At 43.7% G+C, this 24,968-nt stretch overlaps 1 protein-coding gene across 7 annotated transcripts; it reads left to right on the plus strand.

Moving 5' to 3' along the window:
• The first annotated feature begins 2,551 nt into the window (after positions 1-2,551).
• Positions 2,552-24,128, plus strand: sema6d (semaphorin 6D). Of its 7 annotated transcripts, none has more exons than XM_015016507.1 (20): positions 2,552-2,737; positions 8,867-9,035; positions 9,448-9,559; positions 11,847-11,907; positions 12,130-12,192; positions 12,311-12,412; positions 12,559-12,649; positions 12,883-13,002; positions 14,175-14,263; positions 15,064-15,281; positions 15,361-15,492; positions 16,113-16,268; positions 16,967-17,140; positions 17,446-17,586; positions 17,796-17,873; positions 17,999-18,057; positions 18,636-18,692; positions 19,189-19,371; positions 20,898-21,154; positions 21,250-24,128. In XM_015016507.1, exons 2-20 carry the CDS (start codon positions 8,915-8,917, stop codon positions 22,378-22,380), a joined length of 3,345 nt encoding a protein of 1,114 aa, XP_014871993.1. In that variant the 5' UTR covers positions 2,552-2,737; positions 8,867-8,914; the 3' UTR covers positions 22,381-24,128. The 7 variants fall into 7 exon arrangements, with proteins under 7 accessions (XP_014871993.1, XP_014871992.1, XP_014871999.1 ...); XM_015016506.1 differs by lacking the exon at positions 2,552-2,737 and adding an exon at positions 2,926-3,720; XM_015016508.1 differs by lacking the exon at positions 2,552-2,737 and adding an exon at positions 2,928-3,720 and having other exon boundaries at positions 20,898-21,139.
• The last annotated feature ends 840 nt before the right edge of the window (positions 24,129-24,968 follow it).

Here is a 24,968-nt window from a genome sequence, read left to right on the forward strand (position 1 = left end):
TATCTGTGTAAAAACTGGTTTGTCTGAAAATGCGGCTCTTCGGTATTTAGAGTAAGACAGAAACGGATACTCCAGCAAATGAAATTCTATCACATTGTCATTGCATAACCAATTAAATGGTCAATTCCCCACAATACAAAGGCCAATCAATAAGCCAATCATTGCACACCCACGGATCCAGATATTTATTCATCCATTTTGACAGATAAGACCTCCCTCTGCTAGACACATTGATTTATCTATGCGATATATCCTCTCCTACGTTGAGTCTCATGCTGATTCAGTCCCCACAGGAAACCGGGACGGCGCGCAGACGTAACCAGGACTGACAGCGACACCGGAATGATTAGATGGTGCAGAGAAAGACAATAAGACGCTGATTGAAAGTCACATAAACAACAAAAGAAAGCGCATCAGCTGAGATAACCTCAGCGAGATCAGACGGTGTTTGAGAACAACAGCGTGTGGCACCTTAGGAGAAGAAAGGGTTTGCAGGAGAACAGACAGAATATTGTGGAAGACTCAAAAAGAGAGGAAGAGGGTGGAGCAAGCCCGGGCAAAAAAACATGCCAAACCAGGATCAGCAAGTATTGAGATGCAGATCTGAGTATTGGAGCAAATAATGGGGGCTGTCAGGAGCATGTGTGCCGGTGGGTGAGGAAGTTTAGTGAGGGTGGATTCTCACGCATCTGCTAACCTGATTCTCTAAGTCGGTGCAAATGGACTTCCTTTGTCTGGCCTTGCAGACCTGACTGGAACGACCCGTCACTTGTCGGGGGCCGTTTCAGATTCGCATGCAAACGAGAAGATGCTCGCACTGATACGTTAATGTTTACATGCACACACACACACACACAAATGCAGAAGACGTGTGTGTAAAAGCTGGCTACGAAAAGAGGCTGATTAAAGGGATAGTTCAGGTTTTTAAATAAGTTATCCCACTGCAGCAGACAAACACGCTTGATAGCTTAATTTAGGATAAATCCAGAGTCGCCGTTGATTCTAGTGGCTAGCAGCTACTTGGATTAAGTGGGCCTAAGTGGACTTTTACCATGTGAGCAATGTTTCAACATTAAAAACATAATTTGTGTACACTGTTTTGTGAGCCCTTAAAACTGTTACGTTACCACTGAGCGCTTATTTAGAGAGAAGCAGACGATTATTTACATGGGTAATTGTGGTAGGAGGCATTGTGCCACCATTTATCTTCCTCTGTGAAACGCAAACAAAGAACCAAATGTGCAAAAACACTTTCTGCCAGACTGTCCAGGAAAACAAGGCATTTTCACAATTCAAAAAGATACAATTTCTTTTAACTGATCAAATATTTCAGGTCCCCCCACCCCAACATTTCTCTTTTCGTGAGAGATTTCCTCTCAATGGAAACGTTGTGTAGCTGTCACACAGACTGCGGTTAAATACATCAGATATGTATCTGGTTTAAGGTCAAGCATGTAGGCTGGGCTTGGATTACAAGAACAATTTGTGATCCTCAAACTATTGGGGAAAAAAAAAATCTTATTTAGGTTAAAATTGGTCTAAAAAGTCAGAGTTTGGGTATTTTCGCATAGAGTGTGAACGGAGCTCAAGATCATATGCATCCAACTGGATCCTGGCCTGTTAACTTTGGCTTCCAAGTCCAGCTAATGCTAATCTGAATTTATAACAAATGAAAACGACAAATAAGTTACTTACTGCAGGTAACATATTAACTACTTCTAACCTTTTCACATAACCTCGCTTGAGAAACCATGAACTATCTCACTTTTGCAGCGAGCCTTGGAGAATCACAAGCGGTTACTCGTGTGCATGTAAACATCTGGATCGGTGTGAATATCTTCTGATTTGCATTGGCACCTAAAGCGGTCAAGAGAGACGTCTCGACTGATAAGATGTGGCCTACTTATAACCTTAAAACAGAAATTCAAGCTCTCGTTTACGACGGCTCTTATTTTGTGAGACTGAATGTGTCTGTTGCTTTCCGTCTATATTAAAACAATGCAGAGGGGGGAAAAAAGGGAAAGAATTCATATATAAAAGTAATTCTGGTAAAACTTCAAATTTCATTTCAATGAGCTAAGTGATTCAGTCACTACTGTCGTTTTAAAAAACATAGTTGTCAAGAAAAAGAAGAAGAAGAAGGAAATTTCGGATAAATCTTTTTTTTTTAAACCCAAACAGGTCCTAAGCTGTTTAACTGACTTGACACAACTCAGCTGAAATGATTTTAAATGGGATCCCTTCTCTTTTTGAGGGGGGGAGGGGGTGGGGTTTAGTATTGGGAAGTTGGAGGAGGAGGGGGAGCAATATAGGGTCACAAGCAGAACTGAAAAAAAAAGGGGGGGGGGGGGAAATTTTTCCTTTCTCTCCAAGGCTTTAGGAAAGAAAGGGAAGGAAACCAGAGTAAAACAGAGTGAGAGAGAGAGAGAGAGAGAGAGAGAGAGAGAGAGAAGCCCTAACCAACCGAGGCGAGATGGATGACTGTCGGGGGGGGAGGGACTGGAGCAAGAGCGCTGCTTATTGGTAGGCTGCGGTCCTCGCAGTGGATGGATTGACTTTGCTCGGGTCGAATTACACCATTTGCCGTGCATTAGTTTGTTTTTCTCCCAGCCAGGAGAAGTTGATTCACTACGACGCGCACGAGAGATTTTCTGTTCTCTGGATTACCAAAAGCGGCGCGTAAAAAGGATACATATATACATATATATAAATATACATATAAGCCGTTTCAGATGAGGTGAGTCCCTTGCAGATGATACGTGGATGTACTTTTTTGTTGCGCCACAAACTGTACGGTGAAAGTCGAAGAGGGAGGAAAACTAGAGAGAAGTCTTTTCATAGGAAAACAAATATATTCCCTCTGAAAGGGGCGCTGTGCTGATCTGTAAAAAAAAAAAAAAAAAGAGAGAGAGAAAAAAAAACTGAGAGGAATAGTTGGACCCTGGACTGTTTTTATTTCAAGCCAGAGTCCGCTCGTTATTTATTTCTAGGTGACAAAATGAATCTGCTCAGCTCGGACGCTTCTTCCCACTGGGTGTTGGAGAAAGATGGGACCACGTTTGAATTGTTTACCCTGATATGTGCTCGCAACTTTTAATAAGACAGCTAAATAAGTGAAAGCGGTTGGTGCAGACATGCAACTTGGATTGCTTTATATAAACAGACAAAGTGATTAGTTTGCGATAAACGTCGGTGGAGGGGAGCTGCTCCTGCGCGCTGCTCTTTCCAAATTGATTCGTGCAAATAAAGTCAGAAAGCTGGATAGTAAGGAGACCATCGTTCCTGTGTATGCCCTTCCTTACTGGTTTCCAAAGTTAATAGTAGTGGAAGGGGCTGGTGTATTGGTGTACGGAGAGGGAGAGAGACACACAACACACAGAGAGAGAGGGAGAGGGAGGGGATGGTGGTATAGTGGGGGCTGTGTGGTCGTGGCAGAGCTTTGAAGATCACTCATCAGAGCGCAAGGGGGGCCCGGGGAACGGAGACCGAGCCCGAGTGAGAGTCAGAATGCTCCTGCGTGCGGAGAGCGGAGCTGGAAAATCACAGAGCGCATCTGGATGAAGGAGGGACAAAACAGAAAAGAAAAAAAAAGTGGGGTTCCGGATGGAGCTTAAAACAACAGGAATATCACAGGCTGGGCTTTTCCTCGCATATGGATTATCAAAGGATTATAACGTTCAGTCGGAATATCTCATTCATGCGTGAATTTGGCTGCTCAAGGTAGGTGACATGTGGGATTTTCTTAAGGATAAACTGTCTAATTTCCTGCGTTCTGAGACCGAAGCTGTGTGCGATCATCAAGGCGCACCTTAAATTTCAACCTGGTCGGTTTACTGCTCTCTTTGTTTTATATCCAAAAAGCTCATCAATGGCTGGAATGTCCATGAAATTAAAGTATTTCTCGTTGATGACTGACTGTGGAAAAAGGGCGACATCCCGTTGGAGCTGTGCGTAAAATTCGTATATTCCAACGTTTATTTTTATTTTTTACAAACATCCATATTTGCTGTTACTAGAATGAATCAAACTGCTGATGAATTGTTGAGTAAAATTATGAAAGTGTTTTCTCTTATTTGTATGTCTTAAAATCAACTTCTGGTGGCGGTGCACATGACTGGAGGGGTTGGTAAAGAGTGGGCTGTTAAACAATAAGAGGAGATAGATGGGCGGACAGTTACCAGGAAGGTGGTTCCTTTTCTGATGCCTCTGCTATTTTTAAAGCATCCTAGTTTTTTTTTTTTTTTTTCAAAGCCATCTTGACGTTGAATAGTAAACAGCAGAAGCGCTGCTAACCTTTCTGCAGGCAGAGAGGGGGCATGGAAGCCCAGCTCTGGGTATGGATAAAGCGCAATGGAGGCAGTTTAAAAAAAAAAAACGCAGCCCCATCACCGTTGTCCCCCCGAGTCTTTGTTGTTCTTTTGTATGAGTCCTACATGTGGACTAAAAGGGCTATGAAAGGATTTACCATGGACAAAACTCGAATGCCTTCATGCTACGGTCTGCACAATGCATGCATTAGAGCAGGGGCTGGAGCGTGGACTCTGTAGTCAGGACAGGGGTGAAACATCCTCATGCAAAGTTGGAACATTTGGAGTGAAAGAAGTAGTATGCGGATTGGGATTTCAGGGAGAGTTCTGGAGTAATTCCACAATCTGCTGTGGTAGAGAAAGTGGGCAAATTTGATGAAAAAAAAAGCAACAGGAGGTGCTTGTGTTGTTTTTCTTCACATAATTTTATTTATTCTTTAACAAATGCACACAGCTACTCCTAAACTAACTTGATGTTTCTTTCTTTTTCCCAATGAATGCTTAAGCCTGATGATAGTTGACTCATGATCTAAATGCTGGTTCCATATTTGCCAAATAATCTCGCACTCCCCTTTAGTAATACATCTAAATCCCCCAAAAGTCTAAAGGACCTGAACTCCTGCCACAGAGATCACAGAGCTTAACTCATGCTGTAATTACAAACTGCATGTAGTGGAGGAACACCACACCATGGGCCAGATGAAACATCAGAACAAGCCCTGATTTTTTACTTTTATTTTTATTTTTTTCCACCTTTTCCGGACAGCAAAGCTGGTCTGTGTGTCCCGCTTTCGCCTGGCTGGACACAGGGTCAGAGCTCGGTGACCAGAACGACCACCGTTAACCTCCTCTACAGCCGGCCGTAACCCCGGAACAGCCGCCATTAAACCATACAGTGACCACTTTTTACCCCTTTATGGTTTCCCCAAAATGCTGATCGCTGATTGCTTGGGCTAAATAGACAGAGTGGTAAAAACTTGACCATGTGTGCAACATTTGGCTCCAGTTGGTTCGTTTAGTGATCAGAAACATCCAATAAACATGGATCCACAGGCCGGGAGGGGGTGGGGGGATGCGGTTCCATTGTGTTGTATTGCCCAAAGCCCCCTTTTGTTTCTTCGTCGCACCTGCAACGTAAGGCTTTTGTGCAGAACCACCGCTGAGAGCAGCCTTTTCTCCTGTTTCACTCCCCTGCTCGTCGAGCTGCGGAGGAAAAGTTTGGAAGCATGCGTTCAAGGAAGCAGAAAACTTCTCTTTATGCCAGATCTCTGAAGCAACAAGTCCGACCAAGCCCGTCAGACGTCATCCTGGCATAAGTAGCTGGCAGTTAGGAGTGCTATGCTTATTATTGAAGTGGGAAGGGAACAGATTTCATTTCTGTGTGTGTTTGGTAGCTGCTCTAATCATCTGGCAGACTCAGCCTTCCAGTGGAGCTGCATCTGGATTAATTTCACCGAGCCAAGTAGGAGAGCACCAAAAACCGCGTTACACCATGTACGCAGCTTTAGGCCTGAAAGTCACGCATGCTTGCATGTGTTTTTAAACATGCACAGGGCAGAGAAATGCCTGAAACCCCACTCCTCAGTTATCCGACTTCCTGCGTTAGGTTCACAGCTTGCGTTGTGCGAGATGACAAGTCGAGGAGCCCCCCCGAGCAGCAGCCATTGTTCCGCCGGGATTTACATCCACGCCGCAAGTTCACACACAATTTAGGAAATCTCATGCACTGCTGTTTGCCACTCTTTCTTACGATCCCCAATTCCTCCAAGAAGGACCCCCTTGAAAAAAAAAAAAAAAAAAAAAAAAAAAAAACAATTTCCATCCAGTGTCACAATGGAGGTGAGGTTACATGTGCCAGTAAAAACACAGCTAAGAGGAGGATAAGTGTTAATCTGTCGCGTTAAGCTTGGAACATTAAAGCTTGGAGCTGCAACCACCATAACTGGGCTAGAGACCCAAGTCACCCACTGTCAGTCGGAACAGAAATCCAGCAGATCCCTTCCCCCCTCTCTGGTTCCCCCTGCCCATGTATAACACCGTGGACCGGAGCCAGCGGCGTCGGCAGTGAAAGTGCCTGGTTGTAGGACACTGAAAAGCCTGTAATAACAGAGGCAGAGCGAGGCAGTGCTGAATGGCACTGAGTTGCGTGACAAGCCGAGCGTCTCCAGACTTGTTGAGGCGTTGTGTGTGCACGCACGCACGCACCTACGTGCACACAGCCCCGTGCACACACTGGAGGGGAGGAACCAGAGAGCGCGGAGGCAACTGAAAACAAAACTGGGCCTCATAAGAGAATAAGAAGTAATTTTAGATCGCTGACCTTACACTAAAGTTTCTATAGAAAGCTCCTTCAGAGCTCGGTGGCGGTAGCCGTGCAAGGAAGATTATATCCGAGTGTCACCCTGGAGTGTTTTCCTCCTGGATTGTTTAGTAAAAAAAAAAAAAAAAACTGGAATGTTTGTGACAAGTGAAGAAATGATCTACCTGCGAACACCGCCAAGTTTGGGATATGTGTACAGCCTGCAGCTTTCATGAAAGCACCATAAAGTAGAACTGCACAGCTCAGTTTATTTACTTTTCATAGCTCTCCTGCTACCCCCCCCCACTGTTGAGCATTTGGTATCTATTCCTGTCCCAAGCTTCTCTTCGAAACTCAGCAGTTTATTGGACGAGATTTTAAAATAGCACAATTCTCAGTGCAAGAGTGCATCCAAAGAAGGTGGTTAAAAAAAAAAAGAATGGATGTGATGCTTTTAAGGAACACCAGCAGGCTTTTTTTTTTTTTTTTTTTAACAGAGCAGCAACATCGCTTCTCCTTCTGATTAAGATCCTAACAGGTGCTCAGCCTAGATCTCTGTGAAAATAACCCTCTGGTCCCAGAAATCTTTCAATTTCTGCTGAGACATCAAACCCCTAATTTAACTATTATGTGGACTGATGAAGCTTAAGCATCATCTCGTACAGGCATTACATTACTCGGAGTTAATGACACTGCTCTTTCAAAGGCCTCAGTATCCCACAGAGCGCTGAATAGCCATGATTACACACTGCTCATGACTAAAACACATGGGCTTTACTCTGATTCCAGCTAACAACCCTTCCCTTTGATCAGCGAGCAGTAACTGTTTAGATCAACACAGGATTAGGGTGAAAAAAAAGCAGCATGTTTTATATCAACGTGTTAGCATAAAGGCCGTCTTTATGCATTCTGCACGCTCAGATGATGCTCCTTCTCTGACTTTACAGTCTAAATTGGCACCTGACAACCATGTATGTGCTGTAGGTTTTTCCAATACCTGAAGAATTACTCTGGCCGCGCCGGCATCAAATATGTGATTCTGTTTGACAAGTTGAACCAATCACATTTCGGTTTACAATGTCTTCACATTGCTACAGTGATTAGGGTGAGGGCTATAGATTAGTCTTTTCTGGCCGCTGATCAGCCATGTTTCCTGTGTGGATCAATCAAAGCGCTAATGGCTTGGCAGGGCCGCGCACACAGACAGCACTGGAGCAGGTGTGCTTTGGGGCTAATTGAAAAATGAGTCAATACGTTCTCTGTGTGTGTGTGTGGGTTCCTATTTGTGCATCCAACACAGCCCTTGCATTCTAGCATTTGAAAGTGCGATTGTGCATGCGAGGCCTCGTGTATGCGTCTGGGTATCTCAGTGTGCTCCAAGCTAATCCATCCCCTGCCTGTGTGACGTCTCTCAGTAAATTGTTTATATCCGCTCAGGCTTTACCTCCATGAATAATTTGTTTGCCTTATAAATATTTGAATGTACACCAGTCATTAATATGCACAGACACAGTCTGTCCCTAAAGTACTCCTTCACATGCCGACTTACACATTAAACCCCCCGCCACGCCCACAATAAATTATTGCCACTGCAGCCGTCGGCATATCATATCTCCAATCAGACACTGTGCAAACCATTATCTCCTAAAATTACAACCGTGTCAAAACAACTGTACACATGTCGCAGTGCAGACGCAAAGTGAGGGAATCACTGCGCTGCGATAAAAAATAGAGCAGGCCAGCTCCACGGAAAGGCCGGAGTGACACCTGACAGCAGAGCTCTGATAAAACTCTGCTAAGGTCAGAGCAGAGGCTGCGCTACCAGCGGTGATGAAGCGCCAATGCGCTGATTAGTGCTGGGCCTGGCCAAGTAAAACCAATCAGAGCACAGATGTACGGCGACAGCAGGCGTCCCTCGCAGGGGTGGACTTCCGCCGTCTCCAAACACACACCGAGAAGCCCCCGCCACTCTATTTGGCTGACCTTCCTTTTAGAGAGCAGATGCAGCCGAGAGGTTGGGGGAGGAAAGTGGCCAAGCCTCGCCATTGACAGCCCAGTCATCAATAAATCAGAGGCAACGTTAAGTGTGCATCATTACGTCACAGTTGAATTTTTTTTTTTTTTTTTTTTTTATAAATACATTCGCTTGCTTTTCACACGCATCTCGTACGACCGGAGTTGACGTCACCGTTGAGCCGTAGCACGAAATCCATCAACATCCAAGGAAACAACAAGCCTGCATTTTTCTCCATGTCTCCAGGTAACATCTCCAGCAGTGTGCAACAGGAAGCGTCGTCCGTGAGCAGCCATGGGCCAGGGAGCTGCACTTCTGCTCAGCAAGCTTCTGCTGTTGCTGGCAGCCTCACGCACTCTCCTCGCAGTCAGCTTCCCGGAGGACATCGTGCCCCTCGACGTCGTTGACGCGCACTGTGAGTGGACAAACACGCACAAAACACTCTCCCACCCCATCCCCCCCAGCCTCTCATTTCATTTACTACACCGAATTAACACAAAACGCACAGAGTCCCATCCATTTCGCCGTGTCAGCAGTTCACACTCCACGGCGCCACATTCATAAAATCACTCTGTTGCACGGCCAGTGGTAGCGTTGGGAAGATTTCATTTCCATTTCCGCTACGCACTGGAACAACGGAGCAAAAAATCGCTGACATAAGCAGCCTCCACCTAACACAGGAAACTAATGACATACAAGGTTTGATTGTTGAGAACGTACACAACAGTGCAATGGTGATTTGCAGTGTGTCTTAAGAACAAGCCTGTGTATCAACTTTATTTTAATCAGAGCAGTCACGTTAACGTATGAGTGTGATTTCTCTGCAGTTACTCGGAGGTACCCTGTGTTCAGAGGCAGGCCCTCTGTCAACGACTCCCAGCATCGCCTCGACTTTCAGCTGATGACCAAAATACAGGACACGCTATTTATCGCTGGCAGGTATATTTAACACACACACACACACACACAAACACACACACACACGTTTGCCATCTCGTTCTGTCGTCTTTCCCTTTCTCACATCCCCCCACATCAATATACTCAGTCACTGCTTGGCACGTAAACACAAGCATACGGGTGAAAAAGCTCTTAGTGTTATTGGATCTGTGGCTTCCAGCCCTGCATCTGATGTATGTGGCTGGTATTGATTCAGTGAAGGCGTCCATCACGCCCGCCTGACGTGCTTTCAGGGGGGGGTTTCTTGGCATCCTTACATGTCTTTTTTTTTTTTGTATTTATGGCCAGCGGAATTAATGTGACTCCTAGCACTAATATTGCTGCTCGAAATTGCTTTGACATCAACAATATGAAAAGTCTCTCTAAAGTCCCTGCAGCCACCATCACATGGTGCTTTATTGTCAGGTGTGATCCTATTCCTGCCAGTTTGTGCCCTCAGTTTAAAAAAATGAATCGGAAATATGTCGTCCGAGGGCTGATCAATCGTCAAACGAATGAAAATAAATCAAGAGCAATCAAAGCGAGCCCTAATTGTTGCCTGTCTCTATTTCTTCAGAGCCATTTCAATGTTCTGTTTACATTTGCAGATAACATGCTGCAATGCATTTTTTCACCTCCTCATGCTAAGGAAACCGTTGACCATATTGATCTGTTTTCTGTGTTGGAATGGCTTTTACTAACCTTCTCAAATTATAATTCATTGATTATCTACTTGTATCTACCCTCCGTTGCCTCAGCTTGTACAGACCACCTTTAAAAAGCCACCAGCATTTAAGCTAACTCATCGAACCCTTGGTAATATTCATGCGGAGAGAGCATTCAGGATATTCAGACAGGTAATCCTGACCATGAAGGTTCCCCTTTACGCCGATGATGTCTTGCTCGTTATTTAAAATCCCCATTTTTCTTTGGCCTTTGTGTTTTCGACATTGAGTCATGGCGGTGTACATCCAGCTCAGCAGGTGTAGGTAAAATATGTTGTAGACATATGCTGCCCACATTGACCTTCTGTCTGCCAAGAGAGACATTATGGTCTCTGTTGGCACGCCATTATCAACAGAACACAGTGGATAAAGTAATGATTAAAGTAAACAATGGTTCTCAATGAGCAAGACACAGATAATCAGAGCATTTTGAAGTTGTTCAGTTCTAGTTTATCATCCATCATTTACTAGGCAAACTCATTCTTTGGGTGAGACCATTTGCACAGTTACATTGGGTGGTATGATTGTTAAAGGTGTCATTTTGACATGATTAAGTTATCAATAGAATGCTCCAAAATAAAAAAAGCTCAGCTCCTTCAATGAACAGTGAATGGTTGGACAGGCAAAATATTTGCCATTATATGTGGAGGCATGTTTATGCAGCATGGACTGTACAAAATATACAAGCGATGTTTTTCCAACGCATCAAACAATCAATGTTTTTTTTTTAGCCAAACCACAAAGTGGCAGTTTGTGGTCCAGTTGGGGATGATTTTAATTAACATTAACAACTAACATTAATTTTGTTTTATTCCACTTAAAGATAAATTTCTGTGCTCTGCTACCTTAAGTTACATCTTCAACAATATGGAGTAAACCGGAAATATATATTAAGACTTGTGAGGTTTCAAATGTGTGAATATATCTACCATTTTATTTTGTGTGTTGTTTTTGTTTTTTCCCCACCTGGTATCAGTTTGGAGGATTTCTGGGACTGAGTTCTGAATCTGTAATTTTGTTTTAAAATTAAAATAAGACTGGGTGTGAAAAAATGCTTCATACTGGATATTAATTTTTCTGTATTCTGTCAGGATATTTACTTAGAACATGACTTAAATGAATGTTGTCTACCGATTGGAGATCACGTTGGTTTGATGTGGGGGTCGTAATCAGTCATGAGAAAACAACTGACCGCAATGCAAATTAGAACTGCAGTCAATGAGATCAGGGTTATTATTGTGCTTTGTTCACACTGCAATTTTCAACGATGACAAAGACCTACTTCAGTATTTTTCTTTTTTTAAAAAGCTAACACTTATCCTGATACCCTGTGGGTTTTAGTTTGAGGTTACAAAAGGAGTTTTTTTTTTGTAGTTGTAATACCTAAATGAGAATAGAGAAAATGGTAACGTAAACTGGGTTACAAATTGGCGAAGTTGCGAACTGACCCTCAGAAAAATTGCAAAAAAAAAAAAAAAGAAGATTTAAACTGCCATTTGAACCTCTAAGTGTTTTCCTTGTTGTTCTGACTGCAGCGTGCGCGTGACGTTGTTGTGTGTTTGCAGGGATCAGGTGTACCTCGTCAGTCTGAGAGAATCCTACAGGAATGAGATCATTTCTTACCGGGTAAGATTCCCGCCACAAGCTGCTTTCTCAATGCACAAACTCTGAAAGGGCTCCTCAGAAAATACTGAGCAATTTATCACAAACCAGACAGGTTGTAAAATGAGAGTGGAAAAACGGAGGTGGTGGGGGGGAGAGAGAGAGAGAGGGAGGCTGTATCTGAGTGCAAGTCTGTGCATTTTGTTTGACATGCACATGTCTAATACGCTATGTGTGTCTTTACAGAAGTTAACATGGCGGTCGGGCCAAGGTGACAGAGAGATGTGTGCTGTGAAGGGAAAACATAGAGTAAGTATGGAGAACAAACAAGGGACTTGACAAAGTGTCCACTGTGAGGAAAGAAGCGGGTGGATTTTTATTATGTGTGTGTGTGTGTGTGTGTGTGTGTGTGTGTGTTTGTTTCCAGGACGAGTGCCACAACTTTATTAAAGTGCTGGTTCCCAGAAATGATGACCTGGTGTTCATCTGTGGCACCAATGGCTTCAACCCCATGTGCAGATACTACAGGGTCAGTGGACCGGGGCGATTTCAGCTTTTCTTTTTTTGAAACGCGCTCAGCCGCACAAATTTGACTGATTTATGTAGCCGCTTAGATGTGGCTGTGTTTCCGCTGAGTCTCCTCTGATGTGTGGGTGATCTCTGTGTTTCCTTCAGCTGGATAACCTCGAGTTTGACGGGGAAGAGATCAATGGTTTGGCGCGGTGCCCGTTTGACGCCAAGCAAACCAACGTGGCCCTGTTCGCTGGTACGGGTCGAACACACACGCCGCGCGTATATGTAGTCTTGCAGGAGAACAACTGATGCGTTTTTACTTATGTTCTCATTATCACCTCTGTGTCTTTGCCACGGTAAAACTTGCCTGCAGCGATAACAACTCAGCCAATTAAGTGTTGTAAAAGGAAAAAGCAGCGAGAAGCAGTGGTATCTGTTCTTTCTACTCTTTGTGACCGTTTTATGTATTTGTTTTTGGCTTCCTAGAGGGAAAGCTGTATTCTGCAACAGTCGCCGACTTCCAGGCCAGTGATTCTGTCATCTACCGTAGTATGGGAGACGGATCAGCACTGAGAACCATCAAATACGACTCCAAATGGCTGAAAGGTGAGCAAATGGCCCTTTCTGTGCTTTCCAATTGGACGGAGCAGTACAGATGGATGTCAGCCAATTAGAATAAAGTAAAAAAAAGTTCAACTTAACACATGTGGATTCCTTCACACAGTGGGTGAACATTTCAAGCCTTCATTTCTATTCACTTTGACGATTGCATCTTACACCTTACATTAAGCCAGAAAAAATAACCTTAATACAAAAATGTCAGTCCACTAGATGGTTTGTCGGCTGCTGGAAACCAAAATGGCAGATGATCAACTTTTGACTCTGCTGAGTTGTTAAGGAGAGTCACTTTGTTGGCATCTGTAAAAATTTACTCTGATTTTAAAATTGGTCTTTGGACGACAATACTCCAGTTATCCATTTAATGTACTGATTTGAACTTGAAATGCAAATGAGACCATTTTTTTAGCTGAGGTTTCTTGCACGCCAAGCTTTTTCACTAATCTACTTTCCACACATGCTTGTTTTATGAAGTCCTCTACAAGTCCATTTCACAATTTACGACACAGTTGCCAGAAATCTCATTGTGTAGCCAATGCATGAGGAGGTTTATTAACCCGCCATGAGGACGAACAGATTCGTCTCCTGGTTGATCATGTTTGGTTGGGCTCCATAAAGTGCCGTTTCTCTGATCAACCAGAAAGATGTAAAAACTCCTCGTGTAAAATCTGAACTGGACTGTATGAATAAAAATCAAATTCTAAACTAAATCCCTTAAAGGGAAGGTGATTCATGTCACTGGCTGTTTTTCAACCAAGTCTTGAGAATATTGTTGCAGAGGAGGAAACATTTCCAGCAGAACTATAGTACCGTATCATTTAATAATAAAAAAAAAAAGCCATCCGTCACTCTGAATCCTTGTCTGGAAATACATGCATCTACCTGCCAAAAAAACGAAATGCCCACAGTGCCTTAGCATGTACGTACGTGACTGTCAGAGCTGTTTTTGGAGTGATGGAGAGCTTTCCTGCCTTGCCAAGCTTCACGGGAATATGGCCTGTTCTCTCCCAGGCAATCTAGGTCACCCCTGTCATATACGGCCTTGTACAAATCTCTGAAATATTCAACATGCACAGCAGTGGTGACGGTGCAGAAATACACTTTAACTCTCTGCCTGTGTCTCCTCCCCCCCTCTCTCTCCCTCTCTCTCTACCCCTCAGAACCTCATTTCCTGCATGCAGCCGAGTTTGGGAATTACGTGTACTTTTTCTACCGGGAGATCGCCGTGGAACACAGCAATCTGGGAAAGGTAAGACAAGTGCAACCTCTGATCTAAACACCATGGATGTTCCTCCAAAACACAGCATGCAGGACTTCCCTGCGTTAGTGGATGGGTTAGAATTGCTGCGATAAATGAGCCGTAGTGCTGATGGGAAGACGGCTATAAACCACATCCCAGCTCAAAGGGAAATTTCGACATCCAGCGTTTACTGGGAATGGCTTCCAAATGTAAGGCCATTACACAGTAAAAGGATTTACCCGCTACAGGCTTCGTATTTTGTATCTCCCTCACACTCCAACAAACACAGTCATGTAACGGGAATTAGGACGGTCCACGTTCAAGACCAGCTTTGCGTTTGACCACACCTCACCCTGGGTTGGGCCACAGGAAGCCAGCGTCTTCCATCAGCCACTAGCTACTAAATATTTTACCTGTACTAATGCTGGGGTGACACCTGGCTTCTGATGGAGGTTTGCACTGGTGAATTATTAAAAGCGTCTAAGCCGACTGCTTCATTTACCTCATATGTCCTCTCTGTCCCTGTAATATGTGCAATCAGACGCACTTTCGCACAATGCTGCAGAGAGTTAAACAATTTCTTTTTGCGTTTGTTTCATTCGGGGCGAACAATCTCCTCACACGGAGTTAAATACGAGTTGTGTGTGTGTGTTAAGTGATTTGTGCCGAGTTGCTACAGGATGGAGTTATTTATTATTCAAGAACCTGAAGTGTTTTTAGTGACACTCACGGAGATGCCTTCCTCTTCCGCTCGCCTCAGTCCTCTCTCCAACCGTCTTTTATCGCCCCCCTTCCTCCCCTCCCCGCAGGTTGTTTATTCCCGAGTGGCCCGGATCTGCAAAAATGACGTCGGCGGGTCGCAGCGAGTGCTGGAGAAGCACTGGACCTCTTTCGTGAAGGCGAGGCTGAACTGCTCTGTGCCGGGGGAGTCCTTCTTCTACTTCGACGTGCTTCAGTCCATCACCGACATCATCGACGTCAACGGCGTTCCCTCCGTGGTGGGCGTTTTCACCACACAGATGAACAGGTGAGCCACAGAGGGAGGATTCTTGGGATGCGCGTGTCTTCAAATATCCCTATTCACTGGTGTCGTATCCCTTCCGCAGCATTCCGGGGTCAGCGGTGTGTGCCTTCTCCATGACTGACATAGAGAAAGTGTTCATGGGCCGGTTCAAGGAGCAGAAGACCCCCGACTCTGTGTGGACACCGTTTCCAGAGGAGAAGCTGCCAAAACCTCGGTTAGAATCTTAACTCGAGGCAATACGCCGACCGCTCGATACACAATCCCAACAGGGAACGGGCATGCGCAGTAAAGTGGTTAAAGCGCATTATGAGTTACTGAACTCTTTTTTTTTTTTTTTTGAGCAGCAGCTGTTAACCACCTCAATTTTCCTCTTTCTTAATCCTTCTTTGTCATGGTTAAACCCAGTGAAATCAAATCTTTTTCACAAGCCAGCCACCAGGTTATTAGCTTTGACCCAGCACACACACTTGCCATCTGCTGGTGATTAAATTATTAATTTGGCATAATTAAATGCATTGAATATTTAGCTAGTTTAGTGTTGGCACTTATATCGGCAGCCATGCCCTGCGTCCAAAACACAAAGTCCGCGCTGCACCTCATTACTCCTGTAAATCATTGATGAGGGATAATCATGCATATGTATATTTTATGTTTCCAGCTGAGGTCTTTTCCATACTCCAAAAGACACCTGCTACTCCCCCCGCCCCCTCCCTAAACTGTCCCAGCGCTTTTCATTCATTTCATTGAATGTTATAATTGCTCCTTGGTGTTTGACGGTATAGGCCCGATCTTTGACCTTTTGCCCTCTGTGCGTGCGCACTCTCCATATCTTAGGCCTGGGAGTTGTGCAGGTCACGGTCCGGCTGCGTCCTTTAAGAGCTCTGTGGAGTTTCCAGACGACACCCTGCAGTTCATCAAGTCCCACCCTCTTATGGACACAGCTGTGCCTTCGATTGGGGACGAGCCTTGGTTCACCAAAACACGTGTCCGGTAAGCATACATGGGAAAAACATCTGTCGATGGAAACACAAGACCTGACGCACAAATTTATGGGTGTATGTGTCAGCATGATTTGCAGTACTGTTCCAAGCTTTTTATGTCATTACTGACATGTTTATATGTCACTTTGGTGGATACAGGCTTCCTTTAACCTGTTTGAAACCTAAAATGGTTTTCTAGTTTTTTTTTCTTCCTTTTTTTTTTTTACGCCGTCCATGTTATGACTATTTTTAGAGGGAACCAACGGTTTCTAAATCAAAAAGAAAAACAGTGGTTATCTATGTACATAACAGTCTCACATTAGGATAAACTACGTGTAGTTTAGATGGCTGTGGGAAAAGAACGTGCCTCTTTAGCAAGGCAGGTTTGTGTTGATCTTCATTAGTAATGGACATATGCTCACCAAAATATCTATACTGAAAAGCAATATTTTCAAAATCTAAAACAACCTGAACTGTCATGAACACGGAACAGACATGAAACATGCACAAAAGACAAACCTTAAACAAAGTTTATCCAACGTGTTTTCCAGTTTACATTTTTTACTTACAAATACTGGGGAGTTAATAATTGATTCTTAGCATTTTACTTTCTGGCATTTGAAAGTTTGGTTTAAGCCTACAGAGTTGAAGGTGAATATTATTTAGATGTATAATAATTTCCCTGATGTTTCTCTGCTACTCATGAAGGTACCGACTAACAGCGCTGGCTGTAGACGGCCAAGCAGGACCCCACAAGAACTACACGGTGGTCTTCGTCGGCGCCGAGTCAGGGGTCGTCCTTAAGGTCTTGGCGAAGACTTCCCTTCTCTCCCTGAATGAGAGTCTGTTGCTGGAGGAGATCGATGTCTTCAACAGGGCCAAGTAGGTCTACATTAACCTCCTTCCATCTCTGCATTTGCTTTTCCTCCTCTGTTTCTCTTCCCCTTTGTATCTTTCGGTTGGTGAGTCAGCAACTCTCAAAATAAAAGCGCCCGGCACACATGGCAGCATCTGCCTGCCTGCTTTCTCCACAATTGCACTGCAACTGATTATTTATCTGTCGAAGCGTCACATGTTGAAGATTAAACCGCTGTTAGGCTTGGAGAAAAAGTTACACCTTGAGTGTCTCCATCTACTGTCACTGAGAGGATTGAGTTTGCTGACAGGTTTCTGTCGTCTCCTTCCAGGTGCCCGTCTAACCGCGAGGATGACAAGCGTGTCCTCTCGCTTCATGTGGACAATAACACACACAGCCTTTACGTTGCCTTTTCAAGCTGTGTCATCCGTATTCCCCTGAGTCGCTGTGAAAGGCACTCCTCCTGCCAAAAGTAAGCGAGACCGTACTCACTGCATGGGGTTGTACTGTCGCTCATCGGTGTTTGACCTTATTCGAGGCGTTTTTCACGTAAACATCATAAAGGGCATCACGGCGGTTTGTCCTGAGGCGGCCGTATGGTTAATGTTCAGTCAGTCACAAATGATAACGATGTTCTTTCCATAATCATTAAGCCTGTTTTTGACTGTGTTTGTGCGCCAGGTCATGCATTGCATCGAGAGATCCTTACTGTGGCTGGAAGCCTCATGGAGCCTGTGAGAGGATACAGCCTGGTGTTTTGTGAGTTCAAGCTCCGGTTGCCAAAAAAACAAACAAAAAAACATACCAAACATGAGAAAACAAGACTGCATGAGGCGTTTGCAACTTTTTAAATAACAGCCAAGTTTTTCCCTTTGTGTTTTCAGGAAAGGATACGAACAGGATGTTGAATATGGAAATACCACTCACCTTGGAGACTGTCAAGGTACGACTCCCATCCCCATGCCGTGCCATTGATCCTGCAACGCGGACAAACACATTCAGTTCTGCTCACTCTTATACACACACTGTACACAAATGAAACACAAACCCATCTCTGCATACACCATAAGCCTGCACACTCACAACCAGTAACCACTCCAGTAACTTTGCCCCTTACATGTATTCGCAGTATTAACACACACATCTACATACAGTACATGGCCACCTGTAACTATGGGTGCTTGCAAGGCCCACACATGGACATGTACAATTGAAAGGTCATGCTTAGCTTATGCAAATGACGGAAGTCTTATTTTATTTTACGAGCGGACAATTATAAGCCTAAGGAATCTACACTTAAATGCAATTTTCTCCTCATGTGTATTGGCTAAACATGACCAAGACTGAACCTCAGTATTGATCAGAACCAGAGGGCATCCAGTCAGAATAAAATGTATATAAAAAAAAACACTGCTAGGAAGCTAAATATATTAGTTGTCAAAGCAGGTTTTACGCGTTCAGTTTTATTTTTTACCTCTGAATTCCCTTATAATGATTTCTTGTCCTTTTAATTCTTTTTAGTGTTTTTGGGCACTACCTCAGCGCCAGATTACAAATCATTTGGCGACCCTACCTCTGGTTAGTTTGATCTTTTACTCAACTGGTTTCTTTCCTCGAGTTCAGCATTTCCCACCCTTATTCTTTCCATCCTTGCTACTTTTCATCTCTTGTTCCAAAACAACTACTGAATGCTAACACTTCATTTTTCACCGTCACAAACAAAGTAGACCACATAGGTGCTCTAACCACAGCACAGAACCACTCATAGCATCACTCCCTTTCCTGATTCATCCATCTTCTCTTATGCATGCCAACCGCTCAGCTCTTAGCATCCGTAATGTTGTGTACCAACTCCTCTAGACACTTGAATCCAATATTTTTCTTCTTGTTTAGAATATTCAATGATGCACTGTTTTGGCTCTGTAAATGTTTTTTGTTTTGTTCTGTTTTTTTTGTTGTTGTTTTTTTTAAAGTTTTTTTTCTCTCACAAATGCTCTGCTCATGCCTACTAATTGGGATAACAGTATGCTTTACACTCCTGCACAATTTGTTAACCGTTTGTTTGTCACCACAGACATGGCGTTTTCATCTGCACCAGTCACTGTCCAACCCAGTGGGCCCATACAGCCCCCAGTACTCATACCCAGTCAAAGCCCCAGCTCAGGGCCTCGTCCAGAGCTCTACGGCTCAGGCTTTGTGCTACAGGATGACCCAGCCACATCCCATTCTTTAAACTCTCTCCCAGGGGGGCCAGAGGGTAAGGCTCCTAGGGAGGCCAAACACGCTGCGTTACAGCTGGTCTATTAGTTACCAGCAAGAAGCGTCTTTCATATCTATTGGCAACCTTGGTAGAGATAGATTGAAAGCCTTAAAAATGCCTTAGCTTTTAGACTACATTTGACTACATTTATTCAGTGTTATCAAATTACCGTTTTTGCTGAATACCCAGTGTCACATCTTACACAAAAATCCTATTAAATAAATGTTTTTTTTTTTTTGTGTGTATTATGCGTATAAATATATGCATATATGTTGGGTTCATGAATATGCCTATTCTTAAATAAAGTAAATAAATGTAACCAAATCAGTTGTTTTTATTTATACTTTTATTGAGTGGATAATAAAATTTAGAAGTATTTAAAGGGTAATCCACGACCTGGGGTATAAATATTACATGACACACAACCCCTTTTTTCTCAGACATTTTTCTGAATGGAACGTACACGAGAGTGTCTTTAAAGCCAGGCAATTTTGTGTTGACCTTAATAAGTCAGCAAATGGCTGTAAAAGATACTTATCTAAATCCACAGTTAGAGCAATATTTCAGCTAGAAAAAGGCTGAAAAACATACAAAATCTAAACCCTCCTGTTTGAATATTGCAAAAAACAAGAACAGCATATGTCTCAGCAAATGTCTCCATAACATGTGTTTCCATGTTTTTTTGCTGTTTTCGTTGTCTTTACCCGGGGTGCCAATAATTGTGGAGAGCACTTAATGCACAGAATTTGTACATTATTTGTGTTGCTTTTGTCTGTTATAGTTGTGTCATCACTTTCATTTTCTTTGTTTCTTGTCAAGTTATTTACTTCCTATCATCTCCGCTATCCTTCATTGTTGTCTGTTTTAAGACCTTCTTTCTTTGTTTGTTTCTATCTTTTTTTTCTAGAAATCTTTTAGCTAGCTTTAGTGACAGTTTATCCTGGCTGGTAGATAATTGACTGGGCCTCCTGTGCCACACCACTGCTGTGGCTGTACAGTGGATGACTAACCCCCTTCCGTGTCTGTGGTTACTAACAAACCTTGTGTAGAGCAGAAGCTTCCTGAATGCTCTGAATGCAAACATTGCATCTCTATTCTCCAACCAAGATCCTGCTGCAAAAAAAAAAAAAAAGTCAATTTGGCGCCATCTCAGATAAGAGAGCACTCTTTTTCCTGTTGATGCTTAGAAGCATGTTCGCCTCTTGTCGAATGCTGGTCAAGTCAACTCTTTTGAACTAACGGTGCTTCCTGTAGATGGTGAAATGGATGCGGGTACAGAGCAGTGGCTGCCAAATTTCACCATATGTGTCCTTTATCTGTGCTTTACTAGTTTGAAGAATTTGAAAGTAGTTGACTTGCATGTAGGTGCTTTATATGGGAGAAGCGTAAAAGTGAAAAATCCAGCATGATTTTTTTTTACACACAAACATTTCTTCTGGTATATGGTGAAGTATGTGTCATTCAATAACCCCAATGGCAAGTGTATTCGTTGAGGTGTTAACCATTGTATCACTGTATTGTAGGTGTATGGGATATCCGTACTGGTGACAGTAACCAGATGGTCCACATGAACATCCTCATCACCTGCGTCTTCGCTGCTTTTCTGATGGGGGCTCTCCTGGCTGGGCTGATCGTTTTCTGCTATCGAGACTCTGTCCTTCGTAAACCAAGGCACGTCCACAAGGACATGGAGTCTGCACCGTCCTGCTCTGACTCAACTGGGAGTTTTGTCAAGCTCAATGGCCTATTTGACAGCCCTGTAAAGGTACAACTAGAAAAAGTAATTTATCCTTCAACATGTGTTGGCAACAAGTACCTAAAAGTTAAGCAAAGCTGTGTCTTATCTTACTGTTTCCTTTACTTTTATGTTCTTAGGAATACCAAACCAACATCGATTCTCCAAAGCTGTTCACCAATCTGCTGAGCAATGGTAAAGACTTGAGTACGCCCAATGGTGACACCAAGACAATGATTCTGCGGGATGGCTGTCAGCCCCCAGAACTGGCTGCTCTACCCACTCCAGAGTCCACTCCTGTACTTCAGCAGAAAAGCCTGCAGCCCATCAAGAACCAGTGGGAAAAGGCTCACGGAAAGGTCAGCGGGCCCCGTAAGGAAGCCAACCCATCAGCAAAGAGTCCACAGTTTCTTTCTTCTTCACCTGCACCTGCGAATACAAGTTCCAACCACCCTCACATTGCCCTGGGACACTCCCACATCCCCAGTGCAGTTGTGCTGCCCAATGCTACACATGACCAGCCTAACCTTGACCATGGCGATGAAACTTTGCCACATTCTTCTGAAAAGCAACTGAAGATTCCAGATTGTAAAGGAAACAGGAAAGATCAGAAGAGGTCTGTGGATGCCAGGAATACCCTGAATGACCTTTTAAAACATCTTAATGACTCTGTGGCCAACCCAAAGGCCATTCTTCAAGAAGAATCAGGGCCTCGCCCAAGGCCTCATCTCATGCTGGAGCCAATGGAGGAGCTGACTGAAGTACCCCCAGCTGTGCCCAGCCGTGAAGCTTCCTTGTACTCTCCCTCCTCCTCTCTACCAAGGCACAGCCCCACTAAAAGGGTCGATGTGCCCCTGCCCTCCACTCCCACTACACCCACGGGAAGCCTAAGCATGGGTGGGACCCTTGAGAGGCAAAGAGGAGGTTACCAACTCCACCGGAGTGCCTCTCACAGGCAGTCCTTATCGACCTCACCAAATGGAGTAACCATGGGGGTGTCTGTGTCTCGCCAGCACAGTATGAACATAGGGGGATACATGCCCCCAACACCCCCTTCTAGACTTGACTCCCATGGTGCAATGGTGGCACCGGGGATGCACTCGCCCCACACACCTTCTGTTTCTCGACAGAGCAGCTACAGTGGGCATGGCTCGCTTCCCCGAACAGGGCTTAAAAGGACCCCATCATTAAAGCCAGATGTGCCCCCAAAACCCAATGGGTTTCCTCCACAGACTCCACAGATGCGAGTGGTCAACAAGTACAGTTATTAACATGGACAACCATGGACATTTCTAAGCAGGCTCTTGGTCTGTAGAGCTTTGTGCTCAAGGGCTTGGGGTGTCTGGATGGGATAAGGCCTTGTGTGTGTTTGTGTATCAACTTGAGGTGTTTCAATGCTCTTCAAATGGCATGTGCATTACACTTGCACTGGAAAGGGGAAACACCACATGGCCAAAGAAACCTACTGGGCCTCCCTCCAACCCCAACTGCTTCCCTGCACCCAGTAGCCACATGGAAATGAATAGCAGACAATGGTGAATTTGCTGCTCACCATTGTTCCTGGGTTTTGGTGCCACCTGTTCCAATGTAAGGTACAAGGTTTAGGGCATCCTCAACAGGCCAGTCTGGCACACGTGCGTGGGCAAAAGTGGTAGAATACTTGAAGAATGGTTCTCAATTGTCACTGCCCTTGAGCACTGTTTTCCCACTAATGTGAACTGATCAGAGGAGAGGTAGGCAATGACTATGGTTGTGATATGCCTGGGGAAATAAAGAAAGTTAATATTCATTGTGTGCGTTCTGCTTTAGCAACTAAATTGAATAGCAGGCAAGGTGAAAAAGGATGTGAATGCTTGAATGTGTCTCGGTCGACCAGAGAAGCAGCTTTCTGAAAAAGTAACGCATATATTTGGTCTTGAGTTTCCACATGCCAGTGAAAGCACCTTAAGATGTGTTGAGGACTTGAGTCACTGTCTTTTATTCCAACATTATAATCTGAATCGAGGATGCATCCATTTTTGTGTCACACACTAATGATCAAATGGTTGGGTCGGGTTGAAGTTGCTTATGTTGGGTGTGTGCTGAAAGCAGGGACTCTGTTACTCACTGGGAAATCTTACTTCTTGACATTTGCTGCTATGGGTTTTAGACAGAGCATTCGTCATTAATGCATTGTTTCCTCAACCAATGCTAGGACAGCTGATATGGGCGTGGACACTTGCTTGTTGTGTCTGAGTATGTGTGTTATACTGTAAACAGAGGTGGAAAAGTACAGATCAACAACACACTGTCAAGACTAGAACATTGGACAGAATGTTTTTCTCCAGGACTGAAATGTATCCTTTTCTTAATTGCCCATGTCTAGGAGTTCTACTGGTCTCCTCTCATTAGTAGTAGTATTAAAAATACATAATATCGTCCCGCTTTTGAAATACTTTTAAACGTTATTTTCAAGTGTTTCTTGTCCCTCATTAAATGTACCACTGTGAAAGTAGCAAAGGAATTTTATACAATGTTGACATTTCAGTCTATTTCTGTTCTCTTAGACTTCTGCCCCCTAATAACACAAGGCTGCCAGGAGTTTGCCCCTGCAATAAACCTAAAGAAGAAAAACAAATCTGAACTCAGTACAGTGCAACAACATAATATTCTTGTCATGTGCTCCACAGCCTGGGTTTCTAGTGCAGGTTTTTTCTGCAGAAGGCCAGTGTACAATCAACACAACATTCACTAATGTGTCCAAATAAGTCATGCTGGGAATGACAAGGTCCTGTATATACTTAAATAATATAAATAAAGGGTATAAATATTTTTAGGCAACTGAACCTGAATCTGTGCATTGTGTGCCTTATCAACAAAACAAATTAGTACAGTATGTATTGTTGGGAATGTCAATTGGTTCTCTGTATGTGTCACATGTTCTGCAAATGTTTTTATACAAGCAATTTGAAATTTAGCAGGATGTCTGTCAAAAAAAAAAAAGTTTCTAACTAATTCCACTTGGGAGTTTAAGTCCCCCGAGAAGGACGGTGAAAAATACTTATTGGGTTCAAATCATTTATTCCCTTTTACTGCCAGTGTTGCGAAGATTTGTGATATTCCACGACAAAAAGTGGTGCCATGCAGTGAATGTACTTTCATAACTACGGGATGCAGGGGCGGTCAAGACATTGCACTGTTGAGTGGAAGGCTTAACGCAGCCCGTCCTGCTCGCAGCCAATGTATTAACACAGTATTCAAATGTTCAGATGAAAGCTGTCCCTTGGCATAGCCGGCAGTGGTGCAGATTCCGTAATTCCCGAGACATGTTGGGAAGGGGATTGTTTCTGTTTGCCAGAAAGGACGATTTGGGGGGATCATTTCTTGTAGCAGTGGGTACATGATTTGGGGGTCTTTTTCGGTTTTTTTTTTTTTTTTTTTTTTTTTTTTTTGAGTGTCAGTTGCCTGTTTAGCCCAAAGCCACGTTTTGTTTACAAGTGATGATTGTATGTAGAGGCTTTCTGCCCGTCATCTAACCAGTGTTTATGCTCTGTTTTCTACTCAACACATGCACACTGACATCACAGACATGCACTCATCAAACACTGCTCTACTGCCTTGTACATTGCAATATGACCTGGGTCTTTTCGTTGCAATCCAAACTGAAGCCTTTATATTTCAGTCAGACTTTAATGTATGTGCAGATGAAACATTATCTCACGTATGTTTGTTTTAAATACTGTGCATAATGGCTATGCACAGCCAGCTGTATATTTTATCTCCAGAGTATTTGGGCGTGTAGATATGTTGTAAAGTTGTACTGTGAATGTGTAAATAATGTTTTTTTTTTGTTTGTTTCATGTTTGTTTTGTTTTGTTTT

This window comes from Poecilia latipinna, unplaced genomic scaffold (assembly GCF_001443285.1).
Source record: "Poecilia latipinna isolate Pla-1442-1.1 unplaced genomic scaffold, P_latipinna-1.0 Scaffold2029, whole genome shotgun sequence".
NCBI lineage: Eukaryota > Metazoa > Chordata > Actinopteri > Cyprinodontiformes > Poeciliidae > Poecilia > Poecilia latipinna.